Below are 15,761 nucleotides of genomic sequence, written 5' to 3'. Positions count from 1 at the left end.
AAAAAAGTCAGATATTTGGTCCATAGTCCAGCTATAAACATTTTTTTTTTTTAGATGAAATAGTAAATGCTCTCAGAACTAGAGAATGTGAAAGCTGAAATGCCTTAGAACTATATAAACCTAGTCAGATTTGTGGCAAACTATGGAGAGGTACATTTTATAGAGCAGTAAAATATGTCAGCCATGTTTTTTGTATAAATATTGGCTACCCCTGAGTAAACTAAATCATTCAAAAGTTGTAGTCAAGGCTAGAGAGATTATCTGTGTTGAAGACTAGGTCCATGTCAACCTAGCTAGTTTTTCTAAGACTTACATCATGGATTGCCAAAGGCTTACACAAAGAAAATAGAGATGACACAAAGAATCCACATATCTAGAGGCCAGCCTCCTAGTTAAGTGCACACATTACAGCACACAAGGATGAGGGTCATCCTTGGTCCCCACCTGCAGACAGAAAGCTTCACAAGTGGGGGGAAGCAGGTCTGCAGGCGTCTCCCTCTCCCTTCTCAATTTCTCTCTATCTCTATTCATAATAAATAAATAAAAGACTAAAAAACATTTTAAAAAAGAAACCACAAAACTTTCAGAGAAATTAGGAAGAATGGGAAGTCTTCAGTCAACAATATTAATACACTTTCCCCATATTTGGGAGCTACTCTCTTCCCTGATCCAGCTTCCTAGCCCTTTCTTCCAGCCACAACATCATCTCCCCAGATAATAACTTGGGTCTACCTGCATATCAGATGTCAGGCTCAGAAAAAAAAACAAAACTACTATAGTCATGGGCCCTTTGGAATATACCTAAAATAGACCTACTGGCTATCTACAAAACAGAGACCCCCCCTCACCCCCCAAATCTTCATCTGCAATATTCCAGCCTTTAGGTTCATAATTAGTCAACAATTTGTTTGGCTTTAAATATTAACTCTTTCTTTCAGCCACCAGGTTCCAGATGCTAACATGATGTCAACTGGACTTCTCTGGGCAGATGACCCACCAAGGTGTCCTGGAGCCCCGATTCCCCAGAGCCCTGCCCCACTAGGGAAAGAGAGAGACAGGCTGGGAGTATGGGTTGACCTGAAAATGCCCATGTTCAGCGGGGAAGCAATTACAGAAGCCAGACCTTCCACCTTCTGCATCCCACAATGACCTTGTGTCCATACTCCCAGAGGGATAAAGAACAGGAAAGCTATCAGGGGAGGGGATGGAAATATATTTTATAATATATTATATATATATTTCACTGCTGACTGTAAGCCATTAATCTCCCAACAGAGAAATAAAAAAAAAAAATGTTTGGCTTAACTATACCCAACTGACATTTTATCATGTCTACTCTTCACTTTAAAGTTGACCTCTGATTAAGATATAATAACATCTCAACCCACTGCTCTACTAAAAAGCATTTGTTACAGCTGACTTCTCTTTTTGGTTAAACTCTAATTCTTCTCTTTCCAACAACAATTTCTCTATACAAATTACAAGCACAGCATATTTAAAACCACTTAAAGTTTTACCCCCAAAGACTGACCTTTTTTCCTCTATCAATATCCCAATTTGAAGTGTTATCATCTACCCACAACCAATAAGAAAACTTTGGTTATTCTTGACTCTTCTGTGCCAAGATCTACTAAAACAAACACTAAGAGATCTTCCTTTTTCTTCTTTCTTTCCGAGTTTCATCTTCTCACCATCTGATGCCACCCTTGTTTGTTCATGATTATTTTCAGCTCTATACAATTAGTGTTTTGTGGTATTAATGTAGTTTGTATAGTATAGCATTACATTTTTTAAATTATCTTTATTTATTATTGGCTAGAGACAGCCAGAAACCAATAAGAAGGGGGTTGACAGAGGGGTAGACAGAGAGACACCTGTAACATTGCTTCACCACTTGCAAAGCTTTCCCCCTGCAGGCAGGGACCAGGGGCTTGAGCCTGGGTCCTAGCACATTGTAACATGTGCATTCAACCAGGTGCACCACCACCTGGCCCCTGGATAGCATTTTAAAATTGGGATTGGAATAGGATAGAATTATTGATTGTGCTGCAAAAGCAAAGGACGGTTCTTTCCTAAGTCGTGTCAAGCACATTTCTCTTTGCAGTGAGGAAAACTGTCAGCAGACTACACTAATGCCATCATCTTTGCCACTAGCCTTGCCAGAGTGATGATACAAGTGGTCTCCACTGCTGAACAAGATCCTCTATAAGCACTCTTCATATTCAGACTTAAAGACTTCTTTCCCAATGAAATGAAATAGTTTGCCAAAGCCAGACATTACATGTTCACTTAGAGAACTTGTGAAGTTAATGTAACATTAAAATTCACTTGTGTAGGGAGTCGGGCTGTAGCGCATCGGGTTAAGCGCAGGTGGCGCAAAGCACAAGGACCGGCATAAGGATCCCGGTTCGAACCCCGGCTCCCCACCTGCAGGGGAGTCGCTTCACAGGCGGTGAAGCAGGTCTGCAGGTGTCTGTCTTTCTCTCCTCCTCTCTGTCTTCCCCTCCTCTCTCCATTTCTCTCTGTCCTATCCAACAACGATGACAACACAATAATAACTACAACAATAAAACAACAAGAGCAACAAAAGGGAATAAATAAATAAAATAAAATAAATTTAAAAAAATTCACTTGTGTACAGAAGGCAACAAAGCAGTAAAAAGGAATAGAGTATGATAGTAATAAGAAAATGATTCACTTGACTAAGGTTTTTGAGAAAGTAAAAAAAGACTACAAAAGAAAACAAAAACTGTATTTTTAGAATAATCAAAATGTTAACAAGATTTTAACTTAACATGAACCTATTAGCCTAAAAATCTATGGGGGATAAAATAAGACAAGGCTGGAATTTAACTGTCTAGAACTCTCCTTGTCTGTTAGAAAATTTCATGGGATAAAAGCTTTTGAGTGTACTGATAACCTTTGTCCTCAAATGATAGAGTAGTGTCTAAAAATACTGAAGTATTAATCATGTAGATCATAATATCAAATAAGTAAGATTAGTGTTTTCTCTTCTGATCTCTAAGCAGAACCTGGGCTGGAGTTGGTGTATTGCACCAAAGTAAAAGACTCTGGGGTGGGTAGGTGGGGAGAATACAGGTCCAAGAAGGATGACAGAGGACCTAGTGGGGGTTGTATTGTTATGTGGAAAACTGAGAAATGTGATGCATGTACAAACGATTGTATTTACTGTCAAATGTAAAACATTAATCCCCCAATAAAGAAAAAAACAAAAAAAAATAAGTAGGATTTTTACAACTGCTGGTTTTTAACCTCTCCTTGGTGCCTTACAGCTAAGGGAGAAAAACATACTTCTTCTATCGCTTAAGAATTTTCAGTATGGTGGTGGAGAATGTAGCATGAAGGCTCATGGGGCTAGGGATAGGTCTATTCTGTAAACTTGCCAAAACATGAATGACCCTCTTTTGGATTCTATCATTTATTTTTATGAATAAAAAATATCAGTATGAATATGGGATGATCTCACTCTTAGGCAGAAGTTGAAAAACAAGATTAGAAGAGAAAACACAAGTAGAACTTGAACTGAAATTGGCATATTACACCAAAGTAAAAGACTCTGGGGTGGGTGGTGGGGAGAATACAGGTCCAAGAAGGATGACAGAGGACCTAGTGGGGACTGTATTGTTATATGGAAAACTGGGAAATATTATGCATGTACAAACTATTGTATTTACTGTCAAATATAAAACATTAATTCTCCAATAAAGAAATAAAAAATAAAAGTCTTTGTTAAAAATATATATGTATATCTATCCATATAGAATGGAAGTTGCCTTACTTATAGAATGGAAGTTGCCTTACTTCTGCAAACTGACCTTATTGTCTGACCATATCCATAACTTAAGGTGGTGATGGAACCAAGTTTTGCAAGAATTCTTTAGATACTAGAAATTGGCATCATTTTATACCTAATTATTATATTTTTCACAAAGCATTAGTTCTGATTAATGTAATTCATTCTAAAATCCTCTAACAATATATTTCCATTGCCTCTATTTTCCCCCAAGTGATACTTTTCTATAAATTAAAAAAAAATTTTATAATAGTAGTCTGTTCTCTACAGTTTTCCATCTTGTCTCTCATCCTGCACTGTTGTTTATTTCTTGGAGAAAATGTTATCAAGACAGTGTGTAAGTAACAGTAATTTTTAGTATTTTTCATTTTGATAACAAATAAAAAATGAGAGTCTATATGAATGTATATCTTTTTATATAATTTCTTTATTATCTTTATTTAAGATAGAGACAGCCAGAAATTGAGAGCAAGGGGAAAACTGAGAGAAAGAGAGACAGAGAGATACCTGCAGTCCTGCTTCACCACTCGTGAAGCTTCCCCCTGCAGGTGGGGAAATGCATATACTTATCAACAGGCCAACTTTCTAAACCATAGCTGGAGTAAAATAAGAAAAGAAACTGGTTTCTGTATGATTGTGGCATATTTATGATAACTTTTTTCTCAACTATTTAATCTTTTTCCAGATACCAGCAACACTCCTGAGGGAGATACAAAACTGGTAGGACTCTGATTATAACTTTTATAAAGAGAGTGATGGTTGTAATTAGAATGTACATGAATTAGCAAATTGATTCTCCTTTGGCTGTGCCTTGAATCTTATCAGCTTTCCTTAATTAGTCCTTTTTTTCCTAAGGGTGCAGAGAAGAAGGATAAAATCTCACTTGTGTTTATAAAGAAGTGAAAACCATTAACCTATGAGAATGCTTCCCTTTGTATAATTTGTAAAGTTACTGAGTATACTGAAAGTTTTTTCTTCAGCTAGCTTTTCTGTAACTTTTCCTGTTTATGTGATGTAGAAATTCTGTCCCCTGTCCATCCACACACGTCTTTAGGTTTATTTCATGCCCACTTTACATAAAGATCTCAAAGAAATAGTACTTACTGCCTACTTAAATGTATAAAGTTGATCATTTATGGCCATAACTTTGAATTTGGCATAATGCTAAAAGAGTAAATTAAATGACTGCCAACTGGACTTCCCTGGACAGACGACCCCACCAATGTGTCCTGGAGCCCCGCTTCCCCAGAGCTCTGCCCAACTAAGGAAAGAGAGAGGCAGGCTGGGAGTATGGATCCACCTGTCAACACCCATGTTCACCGGAGAAGCAATTACAGAAGCCAGACCTTCCACCTTCTGCATCCCACAATGACCCTGGGTCCATGCTCCCAGAGAGATAGAGAATAGGGAAAGCTGTCAGGGGAGGGGACGGGATATGGAGATCTGGTGGTGGGAATTGTGTGGAGTTGTCAACCCCTTCCCTCTCAATTTCTGGTTGTCTCTATCCAATAAACAAAGACAATAAAAAAATTTTTTTTAAAGACATAAATTAAAAATTTATCTTTTCACACACTCCACAGGTGGAAGAGACATAGTGTTCTTGTTTAGTTCTTCTAAGTTAGCATCATATAAATATCACTTGACTTTTCATAGCATATTGATAATAAAAAAAAAAAAATCCAGTCAGGAAAACAAAGTTATCTCTAGTACTTCAATGGAGTGGTTTCATTTCCTTTTGCTATGCGCCTCAGAGTGGTTTTACTGGACCTAAGGTATTTTGGTTTTCCTCTGTTTAAGAATTCCCATGGGGGCCGCACCAGTCTGCATATTCCTGTGACAGGGTTACTTTTTCTGCGTGTCCTCACCGAAACTTTTCATTTCCTGTTTTCTTGGTGTAGGCCATTCTCACAGCTGTGAGTGGGCACCTCGTACTGTGTGGTCTGACGTGTGGCTTTTCTCTGATGCTAATTGACATTTCATCATTTCATCAAGTCTCTGGACTGCCTGTATAGCTGAATTCTGAGGCTAGTCTAAGTGGCCAGTGACAGACGACGGGATAAAGAAGTTATAAAACAGTATGTACATATACATAGTGGAATATAGGTAACTAGAGCAAAGGAACTTGTAAAAAAAAAAAGTAACTAAACTATCTTTTAGACTTTGTGAAAACTATGGTGGATTTCAGATGGGAAGGTAAAGGGATTTTTGTAGATGCATGACTTATACACACACACACACACACACACACACACACACACACACAGGTTTGAACGATGTCCCTGAAAAGTTGGACCTTTATAAACCACTATCAAATCATTAGTCATGAAGATAAAATGAAAAAACAAACTAACAACAACAGCAAAAAACAAGAAATCAGTGAAAAATTGTACGACTTATTACATTAACTTAGATTAGCAGTTCAAGTAACAAAATAACTACCATTGTACTTGTGGGAAAAACATTTGAATTTTTTCACTTACACAAAAAAGAATCGAGTGCAGACATGATCAGTATTTGGAACAACCCATATCTCTCCATGTTTGTGCAGGTCAGGGGAGGTGATCACTGGAGGCAAAAGATAAAAGAAAATACTTTAAGATACCATATCCCCTCTCTTAGGCATAGAAAAGCAATATATATACACACAAGCTAACAGATAAGAAATTTTTAATCTTATTTGCTATCAAGAAGTGTAAATAGAAGCAATGAAATGTCACACAACACTTCTATTGTTGTGGTTGTTACTGTTGTCGTCGCTGTGGGATAGGACAGAGAGAGAAATGGAGAGAGGAGAGGAAAACAGAGAGGGAGAGAGAAAGACAGACACCTGCAGACCTGCTTCACCTGACTCTCCTGTAGGTGGGGAGCCAGGGGCTTGAACCGGGATCCTTACACTGGTCCTTGCGCTTTGCGCCACCTGTGCTTAACCTGCTGCACTACCGCCCGACTCCCTCAGGCAACACTTTTATATACTAAAAAGTATGACTGTAATCGGAAGTAGCTCAATAGTGAATTATAAAAGCAAATAGGTCCTGCCATGAGAACTGTGTACAAAGCAATTAACATTAATTGTTGAAAGCTTTCAAGACATAGGCCAGAGCAGTTATGGAAAGTTTCAAAACACACAAAAAATGAATTTCTAGTCCAAGTCAGATTTTAAACAAAGAACAAAGAGCCAGGGTATGTGATCTTGCAAACTGCCCATTTGTTTTACTATCCTAAAATGAAAATAAAATAGTTTTTTTTGTTGTTTTGTTTTTACCAGAGCACTGTTCAGCTTTATGATGGTGCGGGGGATTGAACCTGGGACTTGATGGAGCCTCAGGCATAAGAGTCTGTATGAATAGCCATTATGCTATCTACCCCCACCAAAATAAAAGTTTTAATATAGTAACATAAAGACCTACTGAGTTATCTTTTAATTTTTTTAAATGTTTATTTGTTTATTATATAGAGACAACCAGAAATTGAAAGGGAAGGGGGCAGTAGGGAGAGAGACAGAGAGACACCTACAGCCCTGCTTCACCACTTGCAACGTTTTCTCCCTGTAGATGGGGACCTCAAGCTCGAACCCGAGACCTCGTGCATCGTACTGTGTATTCAATTCTTCTTCTTCTAGCATTTGCCCTTCTTCCATAGCCAGTCAACAGCGTCAGGTTGAGCCTGATGTCTGCTTGTTGCTGGCTTTGAAAGTGACTGGGATCCATGTGGATTCAGTTGGCTAGGAAGGATCGTCAGTTTCCCCAATAAATGGGTACTCACGGGATGTGTGTATTCAGTGAGGTGCATCATCACCTGGTCCCCTGCTGGGTTATCATGGTCTGGCTACTAGTCACACTTCCCTTTATATCATATATTCAAAAACCAACTTAAAGAGGAACATGGTGGGCCAGGTGGTGGCAGAGCCAGCTGAGCACGCACAAGGACTAGGGTACAAGCCTAGAGCCCTCACAAGTAGTGAAGCACTGTTGCAGGTAAAATCTCTCTCTCTCTCCTTACCTCCCTCTCATCTATTAACTTCTCTCTGTTCTATCAAATAAAATAAATGAATAAACAAATATTTAAACAATAAAAAGTGGCATAACAGCAAAAAAAAAAAAAAAAGAACCTGCAATATTTGATCAGAAAGATGTAGCTACCATTTTGAAAACCTGGCATGGTTGAGTTATAGCACTGTCTGCATTCTTGCCAGTCCTCTGCTGTTTGGCGTTTACCTTTATGGTCTCTGCAAAGACCATTTCCCACGTCTACCCTTCCACATATTCCTAAGAAGCTTTCTTCTGCTACCCCTTGATAAACATTCTGTAAAAATGCTCAAATCATTACATACAGAAAACAGAGCAGCAGCAGTGCGGGGCTGATGAGAACATAGACTCACCTTCACATAAGGCTATGCATTTTAAGTTACGGCTTTGCAGGAACTGGGACTGCTGTCCTTTTCTCTGTGACTAAACTCCAAAAGAATTTAAAAATTAAGAGTTAAAAGTGCACACTCAAAAAAAAAAAAAAAGAAAGATGATCATATCTCCAGATTTTGGTAAATGGTCTACGTAGACTAGAAGTAATATCCTCCCATTCTCTCTTGATGTCAAGCTATCTTTGTTACATCGTTTAATTTCTGTACACCATTATTATGAAATCTCTCAAGGCAAGTGAACTAAGAATGCTCAATGAAAGTTCAATAGTTTTACAACGTGAAATTAGAATTCAAACTAGTGCTTCCTAGTGGTCTGTTATCTGTATTTCCAGAGAGAAAGGATTAAATTGCATACTCTTTTTAAACATTCAAATAATTTCAGATCCTCTCAAACACCCCAAACCTCCTCCTGGTGTGCTCACAGGGCCCATTCCCTCTGCCTTGAGTCTGTTAAGGGCCCCTTCTGAACTTCCTTCCCCTCAGGCAGCCTCTCTCCCGGGCCACTCCTGGGGAAGAGGGGGCGACCCCTTTCCCAGTGTTTTTATTCCTGTGGGGATCACTCCATTATTAAACATAGCTTTGAAATAAAAAAAAAAACCTCTGTTTTCACTGCATCATTAACGGAGTCACAGAAGCTCAGAAACATGCAGAAGATGTGGGTGTGTTGGTGAGGGCCTGTTGTGGCTTTAGGCATTTAATTATGGCACACCTCTGAAAACATGTCAAGCCATAGTCTTCATAAGATGGATTTAATTTGTCTGAACACTTGCTTCTCTGAAACAAAGGTGATTTTTTCCCCCCCTTGCCCTTTCTCTACCTGGAATATCCATTCTCTCAAATAGTCACATAGCTTATGTACTTAAAGGACTGACTGAAATCAAACCTCAGTGCACACATTCTTGACATGTCTTCTAGTCCCATTTCTACACCACCACATTAAACAGTCTCCTCATTTTCCCATAGTATTTGCCACCATGTAGCATTTGTTCTATCTAACTATATGCTTTAAGAATTGATTCAGTAGAATGCAGGTTCCAAGAAAAGATTTGTCTACTCTTTTTTTTCTTTCTGTTATTAGTGCCTAGGGAAGTCTCTCAGCAGCACAGCAGGAACTCACTAAGTGCCTGTCGGGTATTCCCTGAATGAAAGCATTCTAGTTTTGACATTTTAGGGTAAGCGCTGTTCCGTCCTGAACAATGACCAAGTAAAATAATTTTTCCGTCGGCACACTGAAGTCCCGCTGGCGGCTGAAGCTCGCGTCCCCTCATTGAGCGGTCACTCCGGTCGCCACCTCACCTGTGCCACACTGCTGCCTTTACTGCTCGAAGCTGGTTCGTCCTTGGCTGACACCTTCTGCTTCTTGTTCATCCCTGAAGTCAGGAGGAGAATAACAACTTAGGGACAAACTGTGAGGCAGCTCAAAACACAACCTGCCTACACAATGCTGACTTCCGCCTTGTACAAAGGACCGAGTGCATCATGCTATTGTTTGGCTTCATATGTGAACTCTTCTTTCAGCCATCGGGTTCCAGATGCTACCATGATGCCAACTGGACTTCCCTGCACAGACGACGCCACCAATGTGTCCTGGAGCCCTGCCTTCCGAAACCTCTATCCTACTAGGGAAAGAAAGAGGCAGGCTGGGAGTATGGATCGACTTGTCAATGCCCATGTTCAGTGGAGAAGCAATTACAGAAGCCAGACCTTCCACCTTCTGTATCCCACAGTGACCCTGGGTCCATACTCCCAGAGAGAGAAATATCCTAGATAGATAGATAGATAGATAGATAGATAGATAGATAGATAGATAGGCAGAGAAATAATAATCAAGGCCAGGCAATGGTGCACCCTACTAAAACGCACATGTTACTCAGTGCAAGGACCCAAGTTCGAGCTCCTACTCTCCACCTGCCTGGGGTTTGCTTCACAAGCCATGAAGCAGGTCTGCAGGTATCTCTTCTGTCTCTCTTCTTATCACTTACTCTTTACTTTCTACTATCTAGATGAGTTAGGTTCTAAAAGCCTCCCTTAAAACCTATTATTCTCCAACTATGATAGTCATAAGCAAAAGAGGAAAAAAAAAAAAAAAGCTGAGTGGTGCTACTGTCTTGCAGACAGATAGGCAGCTCTAAGGGAAAGGCATATGTCTTTACCTGCACAGAGACTGAGCTCTCAAAACCCACTATGAAGCTGCTGTCTCTTAGCACAGTGATTTTTCCCCCTTAGACCAGTGGTACTAAAGACAAATGGACCTACAGACAAATTTTATATCTGCTTGTGATCTTCCAGAACTCTCCATGATCCTACCTACAATACATACCAGCAGAAGCAACAAGACAAAGGGCAAGAGAAATAGCTCGCCAGGCAGGCCATGTACCTTGCTATGAAAGCTGCCTGGGGGGGGAGTCGGGCTGTAGCGCAGCGGGTTAAGCGCAGGTGGTGCAAAGCAAAGCACAAGGACCGGCATAAGGATCCCGGTTCGAACCCCAGCTCCCCACCTGCAGGGGAGTCGCTTCACAGGCAGTGAAGCAGGTCTGCAGGTGTTTTTCTCTCGCCCTCTCTGTCTTCCCCCCCTCCTCTCTCCATTTCTCTCTGTCCTATCCAACAATGACAACAACAATAATAACTACAACAATAAAACAAGGGCAACAAAAGGGAATAAATAAAATAAATATTAAAAAAAAAAAAAGAAAGCTGCCTAGGTTGTATTGTTATATGGAAAACTGAGAAATGTTATGCATGTACTATTGTATTTTCTGTCGAATGTAAAACATTAGTCCCCCAATAAAGGGGGGAAAAAGAATAAAAGCAAACAATAGGTTTCACACAAAAGGGGGGGGTAGGTTCAAATCCTGAGACACACGAGGGGGGGGGCTCTGATGCTGGGGTGTCTCTCCTTCCCCTCTCTCTTTCTCCCTATCTAAATGAACAAGCGGCATGGGAGTGGTGAAACCAGTCACGTGCGATGTCTTGACTCGACAAAGTAATAAAGCAAGAACAAAAACCAGCCCAAAGCAGCAATCACAGTGCTGGAAGATCACGTTTCTCTGTATCAACGCTGTATAAACACTGACATTTAAAAAGGTTTTCCTTTCTAATAATCTGATGAGTTTTAGAGTCCAATTTACACTGGTTTTGTGTTATCCTTTCTTAGAGCATCACCTGCTTCCTGGTATTTGCTTTGTGAGAGGGTGTTTTCAAAACTCACTGAAACAATAATGCTCTACCTATATTACTTTTGTACACTGTGCCATTTCCAATTTTCCCCCTAGAGATGGAGTCTCTAATTCACTAAACCTTGGAGAGGGGGCTTGTGAGGTTGACCATTATGTTATGTAGGAGATAAGGCTTGGGGCCTTGTGAGGCCTACTCAGGAATGGCCCTGTTTTACCCTGGTACTCTAAGGACACACACTTTGGAAACACTCAAAAATAAATTGCTGTGATTAAAAGCATGAAAAGAAAAAAGAGAAAGAAAATAAGGATGGAAAGAAAGGAGGAAGAAAAAACATGGATGTGGGCTAAGGTAGACAGATCTAGTTAATATTCAACTAGTTAGGAGGCCTAAATATACTTTTATTTTTTACTTATTTTTTTCAATTTTTTATTAGTGATTTAATATTTAAAAAATTATAAGATAACAGTGGTATAATTCACAGCTTTCCCACCATGAGAGTTCTGTGTTCCATTTCCTCCACTGGAAACTGCAGTAGTTCTCTCAAGATCACAGATATGGGTTGACTATTGTTTCTATAAATATATGTATATATAAATATAAATATATATATATATATATATATATATATTTCCCCCCTATGCCCTGCCTTCACTTCCTTTCTAAATGACACACCTACTAATTCTGAGTGTCCTTCCCTTCCCCCCACCCCTCTTCCTCTGGGTCCTGATGGAACCGGAGCTCAGAGAACTCCAGACCTAAATATTCCTATCTATAATGTTAAGATCTTGTTATCCAAGCACCACATGAATGACATATGAAGTTCTTACTATGCTCATATAGTCTTTCATATACACGTGTGTAAGCACAATAAACATGTAAGACGGACGATATATGCAGGCATAAACATAGAGCCTTTAAAGTCTGAAGGAAAGTACACGGAACACAGGGAGGAGAAAGGAGGCAAAGTTCATTAGTCACTTTATACCGTTCTCTATGAATTCCACTCCTTTAATGAGAGTATAATTATGAGAATAATTATGCTTAGCAATGAATAAAGGGCATAATTACTATGTATTTACACAGAATAGGGTAACTAGTTTATAAAATCACACTGATGATTGTGAAATTCTCTGTGTGTGTGTGTGTGTGTGTGTGTGTGTGTGTGTGTACCACCAGTGCTATTGCCGGGGCTGAAGGTCTAGGCACAATTCCATTACTCCTATGGCCACTTTTTGACTGTTTATTCCTTTCTTTTAGGATACAGAGAGAGGAAAAATATATATATACTTATAAACTCGAGTCTTTGTGTGTGGTAATGTGAACACTCTACCAGCGGTGTTACTACCTAACCCTAACATTTTAATTTTGTGAGCGCCAACATGCTGATTATCATCTCCAAATCCACGGCCTTCAGATAACAAATGCAAGTGACCTATTATCACTCCCCTTTCCATATGTCCAAATTCACCAAAATATTACTTTGTTCCTAAGTAAGATCACTGTCAAGAGTATTTTTCAACCTTAGGGTTTTCATAAGGTGCGATTCTGTTTATGTGTCATGCTCTCCTTACAAAAACAAGAAGTTTGTATGGCACAGAAGAACTTCGTGACAGTGAGCCCACATGCAGGGAGAGTTTGCACAGACAGAACAGAAATACAGTATAGTGCTTCAGCGTTTGCTTCTAGATGGAGTCAATGCAGAAATGATGCAAACAATAAAAGTTAATTTTCAAATTGGCAAAATGCACATTTCATCTTACACATTAGGAAGTATGAGACTGTCTTCTCAACATGTGAACTTTGTTTTTGCAAAGTTTAATCACGTATTCAATAACCTTGGTCAATGAGTAAATAACTGCTCTTAGATTATGGAAAAAGTGACAGAAATGTGAACACATTTCCAGAGGTGGGGCTACAGAGGCAGCAGCTGCATTCTTCTCTCCCCTCCCCTCTCCCTCCCCCTCCCCTCCCCTCCCCTCCCCTCCTCTTGCCCTTCTCTCCTCCCCCCACCCCCTCCCCTGTTAACTAGGAATATCAAAGGAGATGACTTGGAACCACAACAAGACAGGATCACAACTACTTCGGGAACCCACCAGATCACCAGTGAGTGCAAACACATGTGGCTCATGGACAGAGAGGAGCCTAAGCAGAGATTCCTGGGGCTAAAGTCCATATCTACTCTAGGGCGTCGGGTAACAGCCTGGCAGTTTGCTGGTTGAGGCATGACCTCGGTTTGTTTTACCAACAAAAAGACTGCTGAAGGGAGGAGAGGACTCCCCTACGGGCTCATCAGTGCAGCTGTGAGCCTCCATTGCTAGAGCCCCTTGGAAGCTGAAGCAGCAGCCAGGAGGCCCCATGCTGACACTGAGGGACAGAGAACTGACCAAGAAACTCAGGAGAAGATCTACACCCTGGTAGACTAGAGGTGGGGCCGTGTAGTGGGAGCCTTTCCACATTGTTCTCCTGATGAGTTGGGAAACACGGTGAATAACTGCCACAGAACCAACAGAGTATAAATGGGATTTGTTTGGAAACTCACTGGGCCAAGTACACCAGAAATGTGAACACAGATATGAAATAGACACTTACCTGAGTAACCAAATGATATGCTTGACATTGGACTAAGATAGATTCCACTTCCATACATTGCACCATGGAGCTAAACAGGAACAAGTGGGAGAGGAGTGGTTAGTGTATGGATTCAAATGTTAATATTTTATTTAAAAAAAAAAAAAAGATCACTCTGTTTCTTGTTAGGGCTTTAATTCTTAGAAGATGGTGAAGTTGTTATCCCAAGGTCTAACTTGGAAACAGTACTAATATCCTTGTCCTTAAAATTCACAGTGAGTTGCTGGATGAACAATGACAGGGAAAAACAAACAAACACTCTGATAAAAAGATTTTCCACCTTTCCAAAGGTAAGGGAAGTCCATACAGTATGAAACACTGCTGTAGACTCTTTTTAAAATGACTCTCCAGTTCTGAATGCAGTTCTGAGTGCTGACACACTTGACAGAACATGCTAGCACGTCAACAAAATAACCTACTCAACTCTTCACTGGACGGCACTGTCATTCCATCCTTATCCTCATCCAATAGTTTTGAGTTACACAGTTTTATTAATTAAACCTCTTCCACTGGGTTAAGAAACCATTCCAAAGGAGTCAGGCAGTGGTACTCTCAGTGAAGTGCACACAGTACTAAGCACAAGGTGACCTGTGCAAGGATCTAGGTTCTAGCCCCCTGCTCCCCACCTGCACAAAGCAGCACAGCTGGTCTGCAAGTGTCTGTCTTTGCCTCTCCCTCTCTATCTCCCCCTCCCCTCTCAACTTCTCTCTATTCTGTCCAATAAAATGGGAGAAAAAAGGGTGCCAGGAGCAATTCTTTTATAGTGTCAGCACACAGTCCCAGCAATAACCCTGGAGGCAAAAAAAAAAAAAAAAAAGGAAGAGAAGGAGAAGATAAAGAAAAGGAAAGAAACTCCTCAAAACAATTAAAATTCTGTCCCATGTATAAATATCTTTATGAGCTAGGGATCTGACATCAGATTCACTGGATACAAATTCAATGAAGGTTCATTTCTTGACACTTAGACTTAATTGCATCATCTCCATAGTCCACTGTGAGATCTATCACACGTGATCAAGCCAAGCATCTCATTTCTGACTTCCTTACCAGTTCAGATGAAAAGTAACTGCTTAGAAAATTAGTAAAGTCATGGGTCCCTTGGAATATACCTAATAGAGACTCCATAGCCTTTTCCAAAATGGAGACCCCCAATATTATCTACTCTGTTCTTACCTTTAGGTTCCTGATTATTGAACTATTTGATCTGCTTTATATTTTAATGCTTTTCAGCCACCAAGTTACAGATGCTACCATGAAGCCAACATGAATTCCCTGGGCAGACAACCTCACCAATGTATCCTGGGACCCCAACTCTCCAGACCCCTACCCCACTAGGGAAAAACAGAAACAGGCTGCAAGTATGGATCGACCTGCTAATGTCCATTTCCACTGGAGAAGCAATTATATAGAAGCCAGACCTTCCACCTTCTACACCCCATAATGATCCTGAGTCCATACTCCCAGAGGGATAAAGAATGGGGAAGCTTCCACCAGAGGGGATGGGCTACGGAACTCTGGGGGTGGAATTGTACCCCTCTTAGTCAAAAGACTTGTCAATCATAATTAAATCAATAAAACTAAACACAACACACACACACACACACAACTGCTTGGATATGAAGTACAGTGATCAAGATGAAAGGCATAAATTAGAATAAGAGGGTATACCCCCACCCCCTGCTAGCTCCAGGTCTTGCTATATTTCTTAAAGTAGTCACACAACGG

The 15,761-nt window shown here is 40.2% G+C and overlaps 1 protein-coding gene across 4 annotated transcripts in view; it reads right to left on the bottom strand.

The window, feature by feature from the left end:
- The window catches only part of PARP8 (poly(ADP-ribose) polymerase family member 8), a 205,653-nt gene that overhangs the window by 3,404 nt on the left and 186,488 nt on the right, over window positions 1-15,761 (bottom strand). For all 4 annotated transcript variants that reach the window (XM_060191018.1, XM_060191017.1, XM_060191016.1 and 1 more), the window contains 4 exons: window positions 13,998-14,067; window positions 9,528-9,601; window positions 8,193-8,262; window positions 6,295-6,379 (listed from right to left, as the gene is read on the bottom strand). In XM_060191018.1, coding sequence (XP_060047001.1) covers window positions 6,295-6,379; window positions 8,193-8,262; window positions 9,528-9,601; window positions 13,998-14,067 — 299 coding nt within the window. The remainder of the gene's footprint in view (window positions 1-6,294; window positions 6,380-8,192; window positions 8,263-9,527; window positions 9,602-13,997; window positions 14,068-15,761) is intronic.

This window comes from Erinaceus europaeus, chromosome 5, assembly GCF_950295315.1.
Source record: "Erinaceus europaeus chromosome 5, mEriEur2.1, whole genome shotgun sequence".
Taxonomy (NCBI): Eukaryota; Metazoa; Chordata; class Mammalia; order Eulipotyphla; family Erinaceidae; genus Erinaceus; species Erinaceus europaeus.
The sequence above is the reverse complement of the archived record's forward strand: the minus strand, read 5'-3'. Positions and strand labels throughout refer to the sequence as shown.